The sequence below is a fragment of the Parus major genome, chromosome 2, assembly GCF_001522545.3.
Source record: "Parus major isolate Abel chromosome 2, Parus_major1.1, whole genome shotgun sequence".
Classification (NCBI taxonomy): domain Eukaryota; kingdom Metazoa; phylum Chordata; class Aves; order Passeriformes; family Paridae; genus Parus; species Parus major.
Window position 1 is genome coordinate 119,199,171 of NC_031769.1, and position 24,351 is coordinate 119,223,521.

Here is a 24,351-nt window from a genome sequence, read left to right on the forward strand (position 1 = left end):
CCCGTAGACACATGTAGACACAATGGGTGGAACATTTAAAATACATAGATACCGACATTTCAGCTGGGGAGCAGTTGAGGAGAGGAATGGGTTGCTATGGAGCTTTGTTTATCACATATAAGATATGGAAGAGAATTTCCCTGACTGACCATAAGGGTAAGACTAGGCTGAGCAGCACAGGCATGGATGTCTATGCCACGGATGTCCAGGTTTTAGATAAAAGTACATTCTGCTGGAGCTTTCCATAGAAAACTAGCCTTGAACTCAGCACTGACTAGGACTACTGCTGTGGTTGCCATTCAGAAAACTTCTGAAGGTAGGGTGCGAGAAGGTAGGCAAACTTTTGAAAAAATCATACATTTGTATGTTCTCAAGACAGTGGGCAAGGAAGCACATAAAAAGGGTGAAAATTAGCACAGTAAAGGAGCATTCAAAGTTTAACCTATTTTTTGGTGGGCTGTAATTAAAATCATGGTGGAAAATACTTCCCAATCTCTTTCTTGCATAGCTTTCAAAAGAATTAGGAGGTATTGGAATACAGGAAAAAAAAAAAAAAAGTAAGCTGATAAAAGTTTTGTTGGAAAACCTTCATCCCAGCAGCCAAATGAGCCAAATGTGCAACAGTTAAGGCTGAATCTCAGAGCTATGGGATGAGATGAAGACTGAGCAACACAATGCAGAGGGCAAAGCTACAGATGAACTGTTATGAAACCTGAGAAACAGAGAAGAGCTTGAAAAGGAAAATAGCTTTCCAATCCGATACCTGAAATATAGTGGGGCATTACTGAATGAGGGAAAGAGACTTCCTCCCATTACCAGGAATGATCAAGGAAAAACAATAAAGAGCTATAAAATACTATGGGAGGCAGCAAGATGCAGCAGGAATAGCTGAAGTCTTGATTGCAGCCTGCTACCTTGCCAAGACTTGATGACAAAAATGCATTAGTCCTTGCCCCATGAAGGGTCCTGGCTTCACAGGCACTGCATTTCTGCTGCGGGGTTCAGCCCTCGGCAGGCCCTCAGCCTGTCAACAGCAAGGCTGGGCCGGCCAGGTCATCGGCTAGGTACAGCGCTGTGCTGTGTGTTGTGTGCCCGTGCCCTGCCCTGGCTGGGAAAGGAAAATTGGGAAGGGATGCTGCGGACGCGCTGCTGACCAGGAGAAGGTGGTGTGTGTCTCTGTGTATGGGAGGGGACAGCACATGGAAGTGCGCGTGTGTGTGCGGTGTGTTTGTGTGCATGCCTGCACATCCCCTGCACACCTGGGAGGACGGTGTGTGGGGAGCTCTGAGAGGTGCGTGCATGCCATACCTCGGAATGTCGATGTGCATTCACCCATGCGTGAGAGGGGAATCCCCTGCCTAGGGGGTGCCCTCAGCGTGGGTTGCGTGTGTGTGCATGCCCTGCCAGGGGGATCGGTGTGATGTGTGTGTGTGTGTACATGCACGTGCACGAGTGTGCGTGCGCGTGTGCGCGCGTGTGTGCACACCCCCCACCCCCCTCCGGCAGTGGCACGGTGTCTGTGCGTGCCTGATGTCTCCGAGTGCGAGCGCGCATCCCGAGCCCGGGCAGGGTGCGGGGGCTGTGCGCACCCTCTGTCTGGGGGCAGCGCGGGGCGGGGGCCGCGCACCCCTCCCGGGGCACTGCCGGCTGCGCGCAGCCCTCCCGCGGCCCGGGGAGCGCGGAGCGTGCGCGGGGCCGGGCGGGGGGCGGGGGGCGCCCCGCGTGCCCCGGCCGGGAGCGGCCGTGCCCCCCCGCCCCGCCGCCGCCGCCGCCGCCGCCGCGCACAGCCGCAGACACGGGCGGCCGCGCCGGCAGCCGGCGGCTCGCATGCAGCCGGGGATTACAGCGGGGCGAGGGCAGCGAGGGCTCGACTCTTATCCCCCCCCTCGGCCCCCCCGCCCGCTCCGCCCGACACCCCAGCCGCTCTCCGCGCGGCTGCTCCGGCGGCTTTTCATCTCCGGGGGTAGGAGGGAGATGCCTTTGCCGTGGTTTTTCCATCCCCAGCCCTCTCCGAGCCGGGGGGGGCGGTGATGTGGAGCCGGGAATGTAGAGGAAAACCCTCCCCGGGAAGGAGCGACCAAAACAAATCCCTCGCCGTGGCTTTGGCGGCCGCGCAGTGCCCGGGGAAGCCCGAGCAGCCCCTGCCAGCGCCGGGGAATCCCTCCTGCAGCCCCCGGCGGCGCCCCGGGCGCCCGCGGAGCAAGGTAAGCGGGAGGGCATCCCTCTTCCGCCGAGGGCTGCCTTTTGCTTTTATTTGTATTTATTTGAGACATCCCCAGCCTGGTGGGACTGTCAGGGGAGGCGAGAGCAGCCTGCTGGCCCGGAGCGCCCGGGCCGGCCGGGATGCGGTGCTCCCGCGGGGAGCCCCGGGGTGGCCCGGGCGCAGCGGCGGCTCCGGCGCGGGGAGCGCCCCTGGGGAGGGAGCACGATCGGCGGGGCGGGACGGACACGGGGTGTCCTCCCCGGCTGCCTGGATCGGTCTGAGGCAGGGTAATACAACCCTCGCCGTGGAGCGCTTTGGAAACCGTGGCTTGTATTTTTGTTCCTTCAGAGCTGCTGAAGGGAGGGAGGGAATGACATTTCGTAGTATTCTGCCTCCTGCCGTGGGTGAGCTCCACCGATAACGGCTCGTCATTTGTTTCCGATGCTCTAATAGTGCTTGTGGAAACCTGATGATACAAAACCTCAGCCTTCTCGGTAGCTGTCGTTGGAATTACCCTGTCTAGCCGGGGACTGAAAAATCCCCTCTGCAGAAGAAAATATATGTAGCATTGTGGTAGTCTAAAATATACTGTCATACATGCTTTCTGTAGGTAGGTAGCATGCTGGTCCCTGAATTTAAAAACCTAAATGTCTTTATGAATAGGCATGTTCATTGGCTACATGGTTTCTACAAACCATTCAGTGTGTTTCTTCTATCAGAATTTCACCGCCTGGGTGAAGGTAGACTTTTGTTTATACCCTATGTATGTACTGTCCATATTTATAGTAGGGTTTGGACTTCATTCAATTCAAGTTACATAATGATTAAGATACAATTGGCAGTATATATGCAGTTTCTTGGACATATTAATTTATTGCAGATAAGACTGACTGTAGCAACACTGCTAAAATTGTCACTTTTTCAATGTTTGTATAAGAAAGGAAGTGTTCATAGCATCAGGTGGAGACAGTGTTCCTCAGCAAATACATAGTCATCAAGACCTTGCTATTAAAAGGACACCTAAGTGAAGGATTTCAGTGACGCTGTCCTGTAGCTCTGAGGAGGTGCCAGGATTGGTTTAGAAGAGGAAGAATAGCAGGGAGAACGGGCAGGCTAGGGAGGGTGAAAAGCCTGTCTTGGTAACATTTTGCATTAAAAACACCTAGAGCTCAAGTTTGCTCAGCTGGTGAGTCTGTCCAACTTAGAGCAGAGCTAGCACCAAGCCTTAGAGCCTGGGCAAGGTCTGCAAAACTGAACATTCCACCAAGCCTGGGACATGATCTTCCAGGGAGCTTTAATAGGAACATTCAGGGGAGCAGGGTCAGTGAATACAGGCCACTTATGGGATTTGTTTGTTCTCTGATCACCAAGATGCGCTAGCAAAACTCTGGAAGTCTGTCCCAGAGAAATAAGATGCAGTACAGAAAAAATAGATTGTTTCTGGTTCTTAGTACCTCTGTCTATTCTGTTCAAACAACTGATAAATCTGATACAACTGATAAACTCTCACTTCATTCAGCATTCGTGGAGCTTGCAGCTGGCTTGTAACATTTTTATTTATTTTTTTTTTTCCAAAGAGTGCTTCTGCAGGCAGCTCTCACCACAGCATTCGAATTTCTTTTGCCTCCTTTTCTCAGCTGGATGCTGTCGCTGGAGCTCAGCAGGTTGCCCTCATTCAGATGTATGCAGACAGTAAAACATCTTCAGCTTGAGATCAGGGAGAGGTGCTGTTTAGAGCAGCACACTTCAGCCTGAACATTTCCATTTGCTTCAGCATTTTGAAATGTCCCATTACCTTAACAATGCTATATCACATCTATTTGTTCATACTCAGCCTTTTTTTTTCTTCTAAGTGAAAGTTAAGTGGCAAATTCTGGCTTGCCATTCAAAGCAAGGCAAGAGGTCAAGATTTGCAATAGGTTTCTTGCCAAGGTTGGGATTTTGCCAAACGGTTTGCTACTGTCACTTTTAGAAAAAAAACTCTTGATTTATGTGACTTTCTTGAGCTTCATGTAACTACATGCACAGGTAAAATATATTCCATGATGCCACTGTATTTAAAGCTACCTGCTGAGGGATATTTACTCTGTCATGATATAAACAGCACATTAGGGAGGGTCTGTCTGGTCTCAGCTCAGAGGAGGAACACAAGCTGAGGTATCTGGTGAAGGGGGCAGTGACTGGAAGTATGTCAGTGCAGTGGGATCCCACTACAGACCCCCCTGGAGGTGTCTGCTCTACCAGGGTACAGACCTGCTGCTCCCCACAGGAGGAGATGGGAGCCAGAAAGAGAAACAGTTAAAGTTGTATGCCACTTCAGCTTCATCCGAGTAGACATACATGCAGTCTAAAAATGAATTTTTGGATGTTTTCAGGGGTCAGTTCTATTAATTCATCATTTTATTGCATAATGTCTTGTGACCCAGCAGTGCTCACAGCTCTTGGAATTGAGCAATGATTGCCTCTGGAAGGACTTTACTTATTTGTCTAGTATTGCTATAGTAAGTTTTATCATTTTTAGGAATAAGGATTTTTTACCTAATAAGCATGGATGCATAATAAAAAACTGGCTGGAGTTTGCTGTGTTTTGCTGTTTCTAGTCTTATCAGGATATGAGCAGCCTAAGAGAAAATAATTTTGATTTCCCATCTGTAGTGGGCATCTTTTTCATGTGGTTATTGCTGGAGTAGCAGAACTGGGTACTTGATTTCTTGGATTTTATAATAAATCTTTGGAACATGTTGTTTTAACTCACATTTTAGTAGGGAGAAATGTGTGTTTATTTTGTAACTAGAATATGAACTTCAAGCCAAAATAAATTTTCCAATATTAAATTGCGGAGATTTTTTAAGATGTACGACAGGGTTCTATGGGACAATGTGAAAAGAAATTGCTTAGGACATTGCAGAGTAGATTTAATCCTATTGTAAATGTAGATTTTTGTGCAATCCCATAGCTTCTTATGTTTTTTATCTAAAATTGTCTGCCTATATGGAAAAGATATAGAAAGAATTTTATTATTTTGATCTTTTCCCCTCACTATTATGCAATTAGAGGTATCATATTGCATGCTATAATAGATATATTGCTCAGTCATTGCTCAAATTAAATCTAAGTGAAATGCATATATATGACTAAATAAATAAAATTGAACAGAGAAGCTTAACAGCTCAAGTGTTTATTGAAGAGAACTTGGAGGTTTCTTATCTTGGTTACCGTATAAAGTCAGTCCCAGTATAACTTCCCAGACCACTAAATGCCATAAAAGCCTTAGAGAGAGTATGCATCAGTCAAGATATGTAAAATCTATTAAGCTTAAACCTTCCTGTATTCTTGATGAAGTCTGAAAGGCCAGCAAGGGCTATTTTGTTTTTGTCCCTCCCAGTGCTTGCTACAGCATGTGAAGAAATTTCAGCTAAAGCCGCACATTGGCATCTTCCTAAGTTTTCGCTTGTTTTCTGTGCATTACATTCCTTCTTCTAAATCTGGAGGGATGGGGCTTCTTAATGGATGAATTTCTTAAAGGATGAATGTCTTAAAGTACTTTTTTTCACCATCATGAAAATACGACGACGTTAACTGCATAATCAGAAAACAACGAATATTATTTTGAACATACTTCTTCATGGATTATGGTATGAACAACAGGGAAACAATAAAAGAAAAGTCTCAAGCTACTAAAATCAGTGGGGTTTTTAATTTATTTGTTTCTAATGCAGGAAATCTATTTTTAGCCATAATGATAGATCAGCTGTGACTTAGGTGTCTGGCTTCTGTACATCCCTATTCCTTCTCTGGATAACTATAAAGAGTAGTCAGTAGCATCACTGCTGGCACTAGCAAGAGAGTCAGAACAACAATCTATTAGCTAATAAATAATATATGTAATGCTGGCATAATGCAGCTCTGAGCATTTAGGAGTAGGCTGCCATAAACAGCAGTTGAACTCTTTACAAGGAACAACAGCAACTGACCAATTTACCCCTCACAGTACCTTGACAGGGGAGCACAGCTCACTGTAAAATTGTGTGAGGGCATTTATAGTCTGAGCCAAGGCAGAGGGGCTGAACAGCTCTCTTACCACAGCACTGGCACGTGATGCATAAGCCCCTAGGTTTTTGTTATCCCTAAGTAAGTGCTCCTTACTAGGAAATCAGACTTGCTATTGCAGGGTGTTCTTCATACTGCCATCATATTCAGGTACTAGCTTGTTAGGAAATAAATGTCAGCCCTCTAGGTAAAACCACGTTACGGGGAAATGAATGCAAAGCTGTGCTGATAATTAACTGAACAAAGCTCTCGAACGTAATCTTCTTTGATGACACTGGAGATGAGCTTCTCCCCTTGATTGCCTAACAAGTTAAGAAATGGAAATCAGTTATGGCAGTACAGTCCAAATACAGAATAAATTTGCCTCAGAGCATTAATAAGGCAGTTCATGAAATAATATTTCACGTACCTCATCAATAGTTAACTTGTAGAAAATTAGCTGTATTTTCAATATATACAGAGATAAATAGTAGAATCAAATGGAAGAACTCAAAACGAAGCCATAATGCTTCATTTTACAGTTTTCAGTTGTGTCATTTTCCCTCTTAAGGTATGAGGGTTTGGTTTACCTACAAGGTTGTTGACCTTCTCTCAGATGGATGTACTCTCAAATGGCAGAATAATCCTGCTATAATTTATAGCCATGCATTCAGTGTAAATTTGCATATACCAGAGACATTCTGAGACAGTTTGAGCAGAAAGTGCTGGCAAGCTGCAGAAGCTAGAAGAATCCCACTAATGTATTTAAGCAGACTCAAAACAGTGAATAGGCTTAATTAGCCTTGAAATCACACAACTATGAATGACAGTGTTATACGTGCTCTTCCAGTGGTTGGTGAGATTAACAGCACAGAGTCACTATGCCTTGACAGGAGTGCCATCTAGAAGGTCTTGCCTTCTGGAATATTTCCTTATTATGCTTTCTTCATTTTTATTATTGCTGACATAGAGCAAACCTCTTAACTGGGTAAGCTTTATACTTAAATTTATTCTCAGGACTAGCCTGGCTACCGAAAGTCACTTTAGTCCCTATTTAGGCATGTCACTAAAGTAGCATTAGCGGTGCTGTGTATCTTCTGCTCCTTTTGAACTGCAGAAGGGATGAGAATGCTTCAACATGTTTATAGATAACCTAGGTAGAAGCAAATCTCACTTTTGCTCATTAACCTTGTGATTAGGGTACTGATGGAGAAAAATTGAGCCTTTAGGCCTTTCATAGATTAACATGATGCAATTAAACATTTCACTTCTTGTAATCCAAGATTACCACCCTTCAAAGGGCTGGTCACACCCTTCAGTTATAACTCATTCATGTCTGTTGTCTTTCAAGCACAGGCTGCCTCATTCTTGCTCAGTAGGAATGGGGATTGTCTCCATCAATGCAGCCGTCCTGGGGATTACTGATAGCAGCAGGAGGCTTTAAGATATAAACCACAGGTTTGAATCACCAGGGACAAACGTGGTCCTTCAGTGACTGTTTAATGACCAAGCAATGACATCAAGGTGGAACCAAGGCCACCATCTCAAGGTATATTTGAAAAGAGTAGACCTTTTTCAATTATTTTGAAGGACTATTTTACATACCTCTTGTAAGAGGAGGTTTCCAGGCTTAGAATATCGTGTGGGTGGGTTGTGTCCCTTTTGATCCTGCTTACGCATTGGGCCTGGATGGGCGTTAAGAGCATCTTCTTCCTGGCTGTGAAATATCGTGTTGATCCTGCCTTAGAGTTCCCACACCCTTTGAACTTGGGACATGTGTGTTTAATATTAGAAACCCTGAACTAATGGCTCTGATGAAGCACATTTTTTTAAGAGGATGCTGTGGCTTTTAAAAATACATTTGGTTTGATAAGAGTAAATAAATTATTTTATAGTGTCATTTTTATTAAAGTGTTCCTTTTAGCCTGCCTTGATTTCAGAATTATGGTAACAGTAACATAGGCTTGTGCTTGATAGTGAGTCCTTGCTTTTTTCTATTGTCAGGTCAATTTGAGGGTCAAAAAATATCAATACTTTTAGAACTAAAAGTCAGTGTAGCTTCTTGTCTACAATGTTAAACTGGAGTTCCTAAGAGCAGCTTTCCCTTACTGACCCCCAGAGCAACTGTATCTTTGTGCGCTATGTGGAACCAAAACTGGTAAGGTCTTAAATAAGGTCAGGAAGCAAAGTGTTCTCTTTTCTGGGTTACTGCTTTTCAGATAGGCAAAATAAGATGTTGGCTTGTCATAGGCCCTGCACAGCAATTTGTAGTAGTTTGGGATGTTTTTCCAAGGTATCCTATAGTTGAAGAAATGAAAATATTGAAGGGTTGGGTTCTTCAGATCCAGTTTAGATAGAAAATTGCCTTAATTTTTAATGATAAAAGCCTTCTGTAAAGACCTGCTGATGCTGTGACCTTGGAGATGTTTCCAGCTATGTACAAAGGCACTTGTCAAAAATTGAGTCACCCAAAAACCAAGGCCTTGATTCATTCCTTCATTCCACCTTCGGGCCTTCTGTAAAGCATCAGCAACAGGAGTTCAAGATAGGCTCCTAATGGATTGAGACAAATGTCTCTTGAATAAATCTGCCCCTTTCAAACTGTATTCTTTGGCCAAATCTCTTCCTATCTGTGGTCTAGATAGGTCTAGGCCTACCACTTACCTTGATTGAATCATGGTACAGACCAGTTAGAAATGGCTGAAAATGAAATTTTTGACAGAAGCAGCAAGTGAACATAAAGGTATTCATTTCCAAAGAAGTCACTTAGGAATCCAAATGTGCTTTCCTTAATTGTAGATTTGGGATAGTGGCATTGCGTGTTTTTTCTTTATTAGAAAACTCAACATTATACCAGGATTTTGACCAAAATGCAACATCCAAAATTTTGGATTCAATTTCATTCAAAGAGAGATAAAATCTGACTCTTTTGTAAGATGTGCCTCATTGCTTCAGACATCATTCTCTACGTATATAGGATAATATTATATGTTGGGTAATATTTCCCTGCCTTGAAACCTAGTATCATCATTCAGTACTACAGTGTACAAGCTTTTCTTCAGGAGAACAAAAAGACATCTGTGAAGTTCTTCACTGCTTTCAGCTACTTGGCAGCACTGTTATTGGTAGGGAGCAGTGGAAGATTGAAGGGCTAGAGAAGCTAACATATTTAGATTAACCCTAAAATTATTTGCTTTAGGACAACTGGTTACATTAGTGCCTCCTCAAGGAGCAAATGATGTGTTGACAATCTTCTCCATCATCTTAATGCACTGTGATGCAATTAGAAGAGAAACTCAAGTAGTGGACGAATAAATTGCAATTCAAATCTCTAATTTATTAATACTAATGTATTTGCTATTATTAGTGTATCCTGTATATCTAACATCTGTGGACTCTCAAAGAATTGTATGGAAGCACCAATCAAACCTGTGGATCCAGAGTGCTAGTTGGGATATAAATACATAGTCTGGTTTAGACCTGACATGAGGACCTTACATAATCATGTTTCTGTAATATCTGGTTGTTTGACATTAAAGAAAATGATCTGCCATTTGGCCTTGTACTTCTCTGTGACAGCTCATCTCCTCAGAAGTTTCCAGGGAAGGCTAAAAAAGCAGTGAAAGACAGTTATCTTTGGCAAAAGCAGTAACAACCCTTAGCAACTGATTGTAAACATGAACAGTAAAGTGCAGACATGACCAACAGCTACATCCTAAACGAGAGATGTTCCAGCCCGGCATGGAAATGGACAGGTTTTTGTAAACTGAGCAGGAATGCATCAGGAGTGTTTGGAAGGATCATATAGCCATGCTTGTCACAAGCACCAACATCAGGAGCTGCTAGTAAGGAAAGAGAGAATCAAAGCTGATCTGGAATAAAGTTTGGTGGGGATCTTGATTCAGCACTAAAAAGCCATATTCAGTGCTCTCTTGAGACCTCAGTGCAGGCTGAGGGGGTGCTGCCATCTCAGTGCTCAGATCCAGGCTTGTGAAGAGGTACTACTCAAAAAGACCACTTGAGTCCTAAATTCCATGAGACTTGAGGTAAAAATACTCTGAATGATCTCAAGAGCGTTCAGCTTTTTGTAAAGCAGTCTGCGTCACCTGTAGCGTGTCTAGAGCCCACCCACATGGCTTTACCTTGTGTAAGAGCTTCAGCAAGTGATTACAAGTGCTATTGGGATAGTTAGAGAACCAAGATAAGCCAAAACTGCCAAGCTTGTGTGATTGCAAGACTTTAAAAGCATTTTATCAATTATACTTTCCCTCTTTTTCTGTCTTCTGTCACCTTACCTATTTCTGTCTGGGTTTTCTTATCCAAGGCTCCTAGGGAATATATAGAGTCTTAGAGTCTGCTGCTCCTTGGTGAAGTTCAGCTCATCCATCTAAAAGTCACTTCTGTGCTCAAGATGGTGAGAAGAACGAGTTAGCAGACAGGCTGATTTAGTCAATCTGAAAAGTTCGTCTATAAAAGACCTCATCTTTTTTGAGTATTTCCTGCAGATCTCCAGGACTTTGTGCAGCCAAAGTTTAAATTTTCATATAATGACCTGTGAGGTCTGTTATGAAATAAAGATAACAGTAATTTCAGACCTGCTAGCCATAGTCCCATAGGATTTACTCTCAAAGGAAGATCTTACCTTTGATACAACAACCCATCCATAGCTGTTATCAGAGCAGCCAGGGCAAATGGTGGGGATTTGGTCTTAGTTCATGGAAAGGCTCAGCTCTCCAGTAACATCTCTGCCTATGGCTCTAGTCTGGCAAGAGACTCACAGAGAAGATGTGTCACAGGGGAGACAGGCTAAGGCTCCATCCTTGCCCCTTCAGACCATGTTGCTTCAGGTGGTTTCACCAGCTGAAGCCTCTGAGGACTTGCTCCAGGACCTGTCACCAGCAATTTGGATAATCAAAGCTCAGATACTTCTCTGCTGTGCATACATGCATATGTCCCTGCATATAGATATGAATCTGAGACATACAAAGGATGCTCAGGAATACTTTGACATGTTTCCTGACACTTCCTGCATTCAGCTTGCCAATCCTTAACTATATGAGATGTGACTTCTCTAAAGGTGGGAAATGGAAATAACGAACAACTCATTTTAGCGGGATGTTTTTATGCAGAGTTTTAGCTATCACCTCAGCCATCTTTTTAAAAACTGAAATTAAGGGAAAATTCTAGTAAAAGATCCCACAGCACACCATTAAGAAACTGCAGGTCTTCATATTTTGAAACAAAGAGCAGACATTTGAGAGATAAGATGTGGCAGCAGAGAGATTACAGCAAAGCAGACACTGAAAGAAAAGAAGAATCATACAACCAAATAAGTTAGCAAAAACGTGTTTGGTCAGTGAAAATGTATTGGTTTGTCACAAACAACTTCATCGTTTCTTGGCTAACTTGCTGGATCCCAGGTTGTGGGCTTTAGGAGGCAGATGCTGAGGTGGGCACAGGCTTTCTAAGGTTTTTTAAAAATCACAGAATATCTTCAGTTCTCCAGCTAGAAGGGATCATAAGGATCTTTGAGTTCAACTCCCTGCTCCTCACAGGTTTACCTAAAACTAAAAACTAAACCATATGACTGAAAACACTGACCAGATGCTCCTCGAACTCTGAAAGGCTTGGTGTCATGACCCCTTCCCTGGGAAGTCTGTTCCACTGCCCAGCTATCCTCTGGGTAAAGAAATTATTCCTAATGTCTGTTCTGAATTTCTGCTGACATTACACCTGCAAAACCTAAAGCTAGGTTTTCCAGAAAGTGTTACATATCTGCATTATATACAGCCTGAAGGTCTTAAGTCTTAACTCAGTTAACAGTTAAAGTAGTAAATGCAACAATTGTCTCCTCAGATTTTTCTTGATTTCAGCGGGTGCTTTTGCACATGAAGAAAACCAGCATGTTGATCTTACTCTCCAGACCTGAAAATAAATACTTTGAATGGGATCACCCACTAAATAATTTGTTTAATGTTTAATAATGTCACAATTGAAACTTTTTAATCCAGAGCTTTCTTAACTTTTAAAAAAGTCATTAAATATAAGTACATTTAGAACCATCTTTTGTTTAAAAATGTTGACGACACTTCCAGCAGATTGTAAAAAAACTCTTCCATTTGTTTGCAAAGCAAGGAGATTAATTGATACAATTTTTTCTTGAGAACAATTTGACAAATTTTGACAAAAACACATCTTCTGACAAAAATGGTAGAAGATTGTCTCTTAAAAGTCAGAAGAAAGCAAAATTGTTCCCTTTTCCTGGGGTCCTTATGATACAACCTCATCTTAGGTACCACATACTTTTTTCCTCACTGCTTTAAATGCAGGACATGCTCCAACAGTGATGTGTGCTTATGTACTGTAAGTTCTCCATCTTCTTTGGAGAAATTTGTATGGCAAAGATTGGGAGAGATGTTTATGAGTAAGGCATGCAAGGGTGGCTTGGATGTGAATCCTTTTGGAAAGGAGGTCTTGAGTATGGAGTCCATGGATGGGGCTGGCACAGCTTGGGCCAGCTGGGATGGCAACCACCCTGTGTGCAGTTACACTCACCTGGACTCCAGAGCAGATGGCTGGGAACAAACCACTCATCAGGAGCAGACCTTGAAGCATGTGGACTCTGCAGCCATCCTTGCGAATGACTTGGGAGAGTCCTAGCTGGGCCATGGCAGGCGATGCTCCGGCAACGTGACAGCGCAGACAACTGGTTCCTCAGCCTGGGGGTTTGATCTGGTCACATAGGCATGCCCATCAAAAGTGCTGAAAATGCTAAGGACTCTGTAAAAAGCAGCTGTCTCAATCTGAGCAGCCAAAATGGTTGGATACCTCAGGCATCTATGACCTTCATTTCTCCATTGTACAGCAGTGGTAATAATGGCCTCCTGCTGGAGGGGGGACTGGGATACTCTGGAAGCACTTGGGTAGCAAGGGAGAGCTCCCTGAGGGAAATTCAGCACTTTGCATGTAATGTAGGCCTTGCAGCAGGAAATGCTGAATAACATCAGAGGCCGAATACTGAATGAGAAAGATGAAAAGAAATGTGCATGTAAAGAGGAAGGGATTGATGGAGGAATCACACCATTAAAAGATGCATGTCTGTGGTGCGGGGGAGGGCACTTAACCTTCCTTCTGGCCTTCCCTAGCTTTTTGAGTTGTAGTCTTTGAAGTTTTCATTTTTACTTAATGCAAAGAATTGGTTTTGATTTGAAGAGTTTTATGTAATATTACAGATATTTTGCTACAAAGTAATTTTATTATTGCAGAGGAAGAATGTAGGGTTTATCTAGATTTGCTTTTATATATGGGAATAGAATGTTTGTTTTTCTCTACCAATTGCTAAGAGTGCTGGTGAGCACCAGGCTGGCTTTGCCTGCCTCACGAGGGATAGTTACATTTATTACTAGCCCATGGTGGACAAGGTGCACAGTGGAGTTGCACACAGCCTAAAGGTTAAGGCAGTAAGCCAAGTTGAAAAGTATTTTAAACATTCTTAGGAAAAAAAAAACAGAAACAGTCTTCTGAGTTAGTTGCAGTAGCTAAAACACAAAAAGGTAATTTAATGAATTGGAAAGGTTACCTCCCTTGTATCATTTTGTTATACTGAAAGATCTGGTGATTTTGTATTAAATTGATAATATGGATTTTAAAGTTAGAAATGTTATATAGTAACATAAAGGCAATTTCCTTTTCTGACAAGGTAACCCACCTAGTTGATCAGGGGAAAGCAGTGGATGTAACCTTTTTGGATTTCAATAAGGCTTTTGATACCATCTGTCACAGGATCCTTCTGGATAAATGTCCAGTCCACGGCTGGATAAACCTGTCCTGGGAAGGGTGAGAAGCTGGCTCATGGCACAAAGGGTTACAGTGGATGGGATGACATCAGACCAGTGACCTGTCACTAGAGGGGTTCTGCAGGGCTCCATCCACAGCCCTGTGCTCTTCCAAGTCTTCATAAATTACCTGGATGCAGGAATGGAAAGAATACAGAGATGTTGGCAGGTGATATGAAACTGAGAGGAGCTGCTGACTCCCTAGAAGCCAGGGAGGCCCTGCAGAGAGACCCTGACAAATAGGAAAGATGAACAATCACCAACCATATGAAGTGTAACGAGGACTAGTGCCCAGATTCTCCATCTGGGTGGGACAGCCCTGGATGGGTGTGCAGACCAGGGAATGAGAGGCTGGAAAGCAGTGCCACAGAAAAGGACCCGGGGGTCCTGGTCAGCAGAAAGTTGAAGATGAGGCTGCAGTGCCCTGGCAGCCAGGAGGGCCAACCCTGTCCTGGGGGACATCAGGCACAGCATCACCAGCCTGGTAAGGGAGGGGATTGTCCTGCTCTGCTCTGCGCTGGGGCAGCCTCAGCTCGAGTGCTGGGGGCAGTTCTGGGCACCATAATATAATAATATAATGTTATTGGAGAGTGCCCCATGGTAAAGGGATCCTATGATTCTGAAAGTAGAGGCCATTGATTATGTTTTTGTTAAATGCACAGTTAAAACCAGGCTTCTTAGCCAAGGTTTGGGGAAAAGCTGCACAGGAAGAAATTTCTTAAAAATTATCACCAGAGAACTAAAGAAGGTATAAAGAAAGAAGATGGGAAGAAAAGCACTTAGGAAGGAAACAAAAATAATTTATTTATTTATTTTTAAATTCTACATTCTCCTTCTTCAATGTATATTTCAATGACAAGAACTCTGTAAAAAGGGAAAAAAATCACCCTCATGATTCAAGATTCTTCACTTGGGAAAATGTGCTTTTTTTACCTTTTCAGAATACTGCATGTTATGAATGGAGGTTCATCCCTTGGTATATACATATATACATAGCACGTTCTCAACACTAAACTTCATAGTGTTTCACTGCTAACTTCAGTGTGGCCAATGGGACTTTTAAAGTTTTTTGGAAAAGCCACATTTCCTCAAGTAGAAAGATGCAACTAATAATTATACTGAAAAATTAGAAAATATTTTACCAGCTTTACACCAGTCATGGTGACATTAGAGTTTTTGCATTGTTTAAAAAAAAGTGTGGTAACTACACTGCAGAAAAGTTAAAACAATGCATAGTCTTGTGTATCTTTTATTTCTGCAATCAAAAAAATAAATAAGAATATGGTTAACTTAAGATTAATCAGATGAGATGCTTGATTTCTATTGTGTTTTACTCGATATTGCTAATACTAGGGTACATATTTTCATTTTAGAAAGAGAAAAATAAACCCCTGAGATGCAAAAGTGAATCAACTGATGAACCTCTCTAGAAAATGCATGAAGACTTGACTGATTTCATGAAGGATGACAGAACTTCTTTATGAATTTTTTTAATTCTTGTGTTTTCTTATGTAAGACAACCTTTAAAGGAGAAATATCATTGTGCATTAAAGTCTAAAAGGATTTTTTTCAAAATAAACTTTGCAAATATTTCCTCTGTAGAGAAATATCCTCTCATAACTGTTTACTCTTTGTGTAGCTGTCTGTAAGTCAGAAGACTGATAAATGCATCACAGATCACTAGGAAATGCTTAAGTGAGGAGATCTTGCAAAGACTGGAGTCCTCTGCTTTTCAGAAGTCTCACCATCATCCCCTTGCATATAAGGCAGTGAGGAGGAGGGTAGAACCAGAGAAAGAAATCAGCCTAAGGTCAAGAAAAAACAAAACAAAACAAAACAAAACACAGACACGAAAGGGATATACATTATGTAAACTTACTGATGCCAGGGCTTTGATTTCGATAGGACATTTATCTTTGCAAGTAAAGTTACCAGATTATCTATTTCAGAAATGAAGGTAAATGTTACAGGCTTAAACCCATATGTAATTAGACACAGAAGTGCTGTGGGTTGTGCTGGGTGATGAAGAGGGATCTTCAAAATGCAGTGCTGGAGGCAGGATAAGAAGATGCAGAATGTTGTGACCCTTACAGTTCTGAAGTTCAGCTTGACAGTGAAACTGGTAACTAAAATGGTGGTGTTCAAGGCTGTTGCCATCATTTAGCTAATGCACAAAACAAAACAAAAAAATAAAAGAAAATCTTTAGATGTAAGTATTATTCTGATAAGTAATTTCCCTCTTTTCTGATGATTTTGGACATGATAGTCAGTTATATTTGAAGACTGAGTCTTATTTTATCTGTTGGTGGAGGAACTTTTGAAGTTTAAATATAATGGAGTTTAGCAATTTTGATTTTATACCACCAACATAATCAATATTGTCATGGGCATTCCAGTGTGAGATGACACACTGGAATTATTCTTTGTCTTCCCTGATATTTCTAGTACAGGATTATTCTAGATCCTCACTGCTCTAGTGAGGATCTGGTCTATGTGACCTTCTAATTCTCTTTCAAATTTCTGCCTTTTCTCATGATGAGTTTGTACCCATTTGTTCTTGTGCCAACTGGTACTTCAGTACAAATAGTTCAAACGCCTCCCAGGCATTTACTCCTGATGTATTTATAGGTAACAATCCCTACCAGCACAACTTTCATGCTTTACTCTGCAAAGAGGATCAAATTCTTGTACACTTCAAATTCTTTGAATCTGCTGGATTTATTTCACTTCAAGCAAAACAAAACAAGCAAATAAAAAAACCCCAAATTGTTGAATTGTGGATTTGCTGAGAACAGGAGGAGGAGATGTCAACTCTGGGAAATTACTAAGGAGGACTTTCCAAGTTTGGAACAGAAGCCTTGTCTAAGTGTTCTTTGGGCCATGATACTATTGCTAGGTTAATATTTAAGCACTGTGTCTGACAGTTGGCAGCAGTAGAGCTGGTGGGTGGGTTTCCTTCCTGATTCACACTGATACTCTACATTTAGTGACAAACAGCTGCACTTCAGAGTTCACTGAAGCACTGGGCACAGAGAATGAGGATGCACTTGTGGATTATTGAAACTGAGGTCGCTGTTTGCTGCCATGCAGTCATGTCTGCAGCAATTTAACAGGTGGGACAGGGAAGAGCCTTTCAGAGGATCCAGAGAACAGTATGCACAGCCCTTGTCTATATAACATGTATTACTGATCAGTTGGCCACAAAATACTTATGATTCTTTTGACCCATTGTAAAGAAATAAGTGCTGTGTGGTGCTAAAAAATAAAACTTCTCACTGTTCACTGCTCCTGTATTCTCTGTTTGGTGAATAACATTAACCCATGAAATAATACAGCAAACTAAGATTTGAATTGGGATAAGGAGGGCAGCAGTTTGGTTTGGAGATTTTGATATGCCTGATTATTTTATTCAGTTTCAGTATCTCCCAAATTGAAATTTTTCAATAAAAGGTAGACTAGCCTCTGTCTTTACTTATACATATCCCTGCAATCTTTCCATTTGCACACCTCACTCAGTAAAAGGTAAGTAATAAGATTAAGCTAACACAGCTGCATCAGAAACTGATTCTTAAAAAAAAGAAGAAAAAACCCAAGTCCTTTGTACAAATTGTCACACTTGATTTTCACAAATATAGAAATTCCAGTGTGTTTTTCCTTTGCTTAAATATACTGCTCTTAGCTGTTCCAGTTGTTTCAGTGCTTCTGGATATTACCACAAAGAGTATCACTATAAAGAGGGCAAATTGCAATCATTAAATTTTCATTTGCATATGAAAGTATGGAAAGAGAGAGAGATCAGGGGATGCATTCTACATGGCAATATGCTAATTTTTTGTCTTTTTTAGCTTCAGGAATGGAGCTGTCTGTGTGAAGAGGATTCTGCCCAAATATTCGTAGTCGTCTCCAAGCTCGTTTTCCTACAGACTCTGGTGTTACGACTTCATCTCTTTCAGAATGGCTGAGAAAGCTCCACCAGGGATCACCAAAAAGTCTTCAAGGTCCACCCTTTCCCTCCCTCCGGAACCAGTGGAGATCATCAGGAGCAAAGCCTGCTCGCGGAGAGTTAAAATAAATGTCGGTGGACTCAACCATGAAGTGCTGTGGAGGACTTTGGACAGACTTCCAAGGACACGATTAGGAAAGCTCAGAGACTGCAATACCCACGAATCTCTGCTAGAAGTATGTGATGACTATAATCTGAATGAAAATGAGTATTTTTTTGATCGACACCCAGGGGCTTTCACTTCCATTTTGAATTTCTACAGGACAGGGAAACTACATATGATGGAAGAAATGTGTGCTCTCTCTTTTGGACAGGAGCTTGATTACTGGGGGATTGATGAAATATATTTAGAATCTTGCTGCCAGGCAAGATACCATCAAAAGAAGGAGCAAATGAATGAGGAACTGAGGCGAGAGGCAGAGACATTGCGAGAGAGAGAAGGAGAAGAGTTTGATAATACCTGCTGCCCAGAGAAAAGGAAGAAGCTTTGGGACTTGCTGGAGAAACCAAACTCATCTGTTGCAGCAAAGGTAGGATAAACAACAGGCTTAATACAAAGATAGTAAAAAATGGTTTCATGATCCATGCATCCAACTTGCAGGAATCAACATCCACTAAAATATTTAGAGAAAATAAGAATCTAAAAATCTACATATCTTTAAGTGAAAACACCCAAATCTCTCCTAAACCCCGCTGAAATCAGCAGGAGGATCCCTGTTGATTTTCGGCAACTACTGTACTTTGCTTTTGCTGTATGTGATGAGAAACATCTGTGTGATTTTCCTAATGGACTCCATATGAAACACTTCAATGAAAATGCAGAGTACATTATCTACTTGTTTGTTAGAAAAGCATTTGTTTATGACAAGCGTCCATTTCAGTATTGCTTGTCCTGTTACAGGCACTGCATGTGTGTCAGTGTTTGGGAGGCTGTGCTGGATAGGCTACCAAGGAGTCAGCAGCTGCTCTGGCATGGTTTTACTATGGCATATTTTCTCTTACACTACATTTTTGCAATCAAGAATGAGAGTGTTTTGTATAAAAATACTAAAATATTAATGCATATATATATACACACATGTATATATTTATATGTATGCATATTTATGTGTATACAGGTATATGTATACAAACAAGTATATATTCTAAATGTTTAAACACACACACAAATATGTATGTGTAAAGTTTATGTATATTTAGTCAGAAGTGAGAACAAATTCAGATGAATCCTGGTTCCGGTTCTGCTGTCTTCAAACAGGCAAGTTGGCTGAAGTCTCGCTGATGAAACAGAAAAGTTTACCCTGGTCGTGGAAATGGGACTACACACACATATGTTGGTATTGGTATTTAAAAGATAGATTTTCTTGCATCCTGAGAAACATAGTTATTCTGATTGTGGTGTGAAGCACCAATTAGTGTGAGGTAAATTTTGGAAGCTCATCTCCAGTTTGAGTGACTCAAAATGAAAATTCTCGATGTTTAGGTGTTCATGTTAAACTTAACGGTGACTTTATTTTCTTCTGTTGTTGTTTGTTATTGGATGCAATGCTCTTGGACCAAGGTAAGTATTAAAATATGATGGTGCAATGAACAGAAAAATGAGAATTCTGGCAAGGATTTTTCTTGCAATATTAACTCTTACTATTAGGGTACAATACATATTTTGTAAAAATTTTAGTTTTTCATTGTGAGGTACCTAAGTTTTTAGGCAAGGAACCTAGTTTATTAAAAAAAGAGGAAAAATGTTGTGGCAGAATATAAGGTTTGTAACTGGAATAAAAGCTTATAGGAGAGAAATGAAAGTATTCAGAATATTTTAGAAAACTACATGAATAAATTTTCTGCTTCCAAGATACATATTCTGGGCCATATGTTCTTCTCCAGGAGAAAGAGCAGAGGGGAAGCAGATGGGCATAAGTTTTGCCAAAAAAGGGTTCAGGGAGGATGTGTTACACACCGTGATCACCTAGTGCAAGCTAATATCCATCAGGCCTCACCAGCACTTCTGTGACACAGCTGCTGCACTGCCTGCAGCTTCTCAGTCCTGCATGCCTTGAAACATCACCAGTGTGCTCTGTAACAGACCTCTGCTCCTGGATCCAGGCAGGAGGATTTCCTGCCTGAGCCACACTGCTGAAACACGCTGCACGCGACCTGGGAGATCACCTGGCCGTGGACACTGCCTCAGAGACATCCAGCAGGCAGATTTGCTTGTGAAATATTTTCTCAGTTATGTACAGAAATGAAGGCAGTTGCCTCTAAGGCTTGAGACATATGCTTAATTAGTGTTTTCCTAAGACTAGGTAGGAGTCAACCCAGTAAGATGAAGCAGATGAATAAAACAAAAATAATATACTGACATTCTTTGCCTGTGACTTGCTTTCATTCGTTTGCATGTTGAATAAATGGAGAAATATAGGATGGTTAAACTTGCCTGACTGCTTGCCATTCACAAAACTGTTCTTACAACTTAACAGTGCCCCATCATGAATTTGCTTAAAAGAAGTTAGGCTGACCCTGAGCTTTTAAGAAAATCCCCCTTTGGTCACTCCAAGCAGATTTCTCCTCAGATTTTGCAGATGAATGTGGCTGTTTCTTTAATTTCCCAAGATGTCTAAATATTTTTTTTTAATCTTTTTATTTCCTTTTTCCCTCATCCCCTAATTTGATTCAATGTTACAGATCTTTCTTGCTACAGGGAGTTCCACGTTGCACTTGTATACATGTTGTAATGATTTTCATTATTTCAATGGCCTTTTGTCTAAGTTAATGCCATTTGATGTGGTTTCTGTGGTTCTGGTAGCTAGAAGTCACTGTAATACACTCAGTTTCTCTATCTAGTCACCTTCAGTCTGTAAATACAAATGCGAGACAAAATTATAGTTCTGCCTGTGGAAACTCAGACAGCCCTAGAAACTTGGCTGAATGACATAAAGGAGAGCAAAAACCACCACAACACATTTGGCCTTAGGTAACATCAAGCAAGATATGGTGGAATCAGTTGGATACACTTTGAAACAGACTGAGTTAGGATCTGTGACAAGGTTTTTTCTGAAATGTGTAGATAACATCTCTTTTAGATTTTTCGTTTCGTGTTTGGTCAATTAAGTTTCTAGTTTGTCCTGGACAAGAGGCACAACCATCTTCTTTCCTCTGTAGGTGTAGAAAGGATAGAGGGATTTTAACAGTGGCAAGCTGAGAACCAAGTGAGGAAATATTGCCATAAGCCTCAAATTCAACTACTAGCTCCCTTTTGAAGAAATGAAACCATATGAATGTGCATAGATGTCCTGTAGGTGCTTGTTGAGTCATTTAGATCCTGTGTGGCATCCAGGCAGTTGACAGGAACAGCTTGCTTTTTAATCCCTTTCACATCAAAGATTAGAAATGTGAGATAAACACTCGGATGTGGTTTTGATATGTGACTGTGTCTTGCCACTTCTTGATTCTGCTAAGAGCCCTTCTAGGTCTGATCCAAAGCTTACTGAATTAAGAGGGAGTCCTGCTTTGGATTAGGCATCTCAGGACAAATCCTGCGCCTTTCGAGGTCAGTGAAGGTTTGCCACTGACTTCACTTGCAGCAAGGTGAGACAGAGCAAGGTGACAGTGAATGAGCAGCATGTATTTTACAGGATATGCAACAATAAATAGGAGAAAACAAGAAGAAAGTGTGGCAAGAAATTAAAACTATGTTTAGCTAGTAAAAAAGGAATATTATAGGTCAAGTACTGTTGCACAGCCCAGGCACACTTTACTTTTTGAGGTTTTTTAATTTAGTGAATGTAGATGTGCACCTCATCTCAGTCACCAATCACCATATTAGAGGTTCAGCAGTTCTTGCTTAGTCCTCACCCCGGGAAAGATCTCTGTGAATTCAGTAGGCATTTCAGCTGAGGAAAACAGGATTTGCCTCCATTTCCAGTGTTCTCTTTCATAAGCTTTTTAAGTAGGATTAAGATAAAGATGTCCAGAAGTCCAGCCATTTCAGACATGTACAGTGCTGTGGAACGAGAAGCAGTGCTGGGATTTACGAAGGACAGGAATTTTGCATATTTTACATCCCAGAAAAGTCCCAAAGCCTGGTCCCCAAACCACAGAATTTTGCATGAGTCTGGCATTCTTTGGTCCAGAGTAACATCTGAGTTTTTAGACCAGGCATTTATTTATACTTATTGTATAACCAGTAGTTTGTGAAAACTGTCTTTAAAAAAAATGTTATTTTATTTATGCTATCAGACATCATTTAGTAATTTTATTTGCAGCTGCTGGACCTATAGCAGTCTCCTTATTGCAGCAGCAGCTCTGAACAAGTTGTCAGTTGTATAAAAGTCCTCAACAGGTGCCAGAATGAGCATTGACTTCAGTAGATGTGAACTTCGTGCAGCTGGATTGCATCAGCGTTTGTGGTTCAGTACCTTGTTGAACTGGCATATTTAGAGAGCACCTACTGAGCCAATGCCTTTTCAACTATGTCTGAGGTATATTGTTCTGTGCAGTGTACCCAAAAATCAAGGGAGCCTTAGTTTGGAAGGAGTGTGAATCAAATGAACCCTTACATTTAATATTTCTTTCAAAGCATTAATGCACGAGCTCTTCCTTTCATTCTTGTTTATTGGGTCCAATAGCCTGATTATTTTCTCTCAGTTTTTTAATACTGATGAAACTCATTTGGGCTAAATCTGAAATAAATATGGAATGTTTCTAGTGAAGATGTTTTCCTGTAAATATAGAGTGAATGAAATAAGAAATAAGTGGAATATCCAGGAGTAACAAAGAGCCTCTGTCTGCCTAAAGATATCTGATAGTGACTTAATCACCTTTCATCTACAGGAGTATTTTAATTACCTTATAGTAACATTATCAACAAATATCACTCATATTTTCCAACTGGTATTTTATATCCCATGCTGTCCCTTTGAATACAACTAGAATGTAATGGATTGTGATTGATTCTACAGTTCTTTCTTGTGCAAGTAATTTTTTCTCATATGAATATTTGCATCAAGCTCAGTGTGACTACTAACTGATCAACTATAAAAGGTAGTACAACGTAATTTAAAAAATTACTAGTCAGTCACATTCTGTCCTTGATTTTTTACATAACCCCTGTTGATGTACATACACAGAAGGGTAAAATATTGGCCTTTGTGTTTCTGCAGCATGGGGTTTGCCTTATTTAAAGTGAAACCTGATAGGGTTGAAAGTGTATTCTGTTAATTCTGTTTGTTTCACTGCACGACTGGTTTGTCCTTATTTTGTTTTGTTGATTTCTGTTTTTCTTGGGGTTAGTTTTTAGGTTTTTTTTTTATTTGTGTTAAAAACTGTAATATGAGTATTATTTCTTTGTAAGAAACACACTAATTTATCAGCTAACTAGTGGATTGTGGATTACAGAAGGTATAATTATCCCAAGCCTGAGTGGAAATTGTGAGAACTTGGTGTGCTGTATTGAGTAACTAATCCCTTTTGTGAACAAAATTCCTTTGAGGGGGAAAAAAAGCAGGAGCACACAAGAGGAGATTTAGGCCAGTGATATTTATTTAGCTACAAGTCCATTTTGGATAGGCTTGCCACAATAACTTGACAAGAGAGGTCCACACCTATTTTATATTAGGGGCCGGATTCTTATTTTCCACTGTCTTATATATAATTCATATATATAAGTCTGTCTTATATATAATTCACACTGAACTCTCATGCCTATTCCTTGTAGAGCAGCTTGAAATTGGTCTTAGAGTGAGTGGAAATTAGCAGAGTCACTATGCATGACTAGAACAGAGCAGAGTGTCATATAGGATACCCTTTGCAAGTCCTCATAAATTTTCTTCTGGATTGTCACAGCGTTCATTCAGGGGTAAACCGTAATTAATGGTTTGTTACTGGCTCCTGTGGAGTTGAAGGTAACCATGTGCACTCTAAGGACTTTAGGAAAACTTAGCTGATTGATATGTTGTGAAGAAGAGCTATCACACATCAGCAAACTGTCTGGCAGCAGCTGAATGTTTTGCATGAAGATATTAAAGTGTTCAAGAGAAAGAAATACATTTGGTTACGTTTGAATCCTGTATGTTATACGAACAAAACCCTTTTCTTGCCAATGTCCTCTTCTTAGTTTAGGTTTACACCTGTGTCATCCTGATTTAGTGAATATTTCTCCATTAAAAAGCTTATACTTCATGTGCTTTGCCATCTAATTTTAGACCAAGGATGAAGATGGCACGGAATTAAGACTGTCTCTTCTTTAAAGTGTGAGGAATGACTTTTCTATGAGTTTAATTCTC

General features: G+C 41.2%; 1 protein-coding gene across 1 annotated transcript in view; it reads left to right on the forward strand.

Moving 5' to 3' along the window:
- The first annotated feature begins 1,845 nt into the window (after positions 1-1,845).
- KCNB2 (potassium voltage-gated channel subfamily B member 2) overlaps positions 1,846-24,351 on the forward strand; it is a 188,155-nt gene continuing 165,649 nt past the window's right edge. The window contains exons 1-2 of the mRNA XM_015619469.2: positions 1,846-2,204; positions 17,913-18,600. Coding sequence (XP_015474955.1) covers positions 18,022-18,600 — 579 coding nt within the window. The 5' untranslated portion in view covers positions 1,846-2,204; positions 17,913-18,021. The remainder of the gene's footprint in view (positions 2,205-17,912; positions 18,601-24,351) is intronic.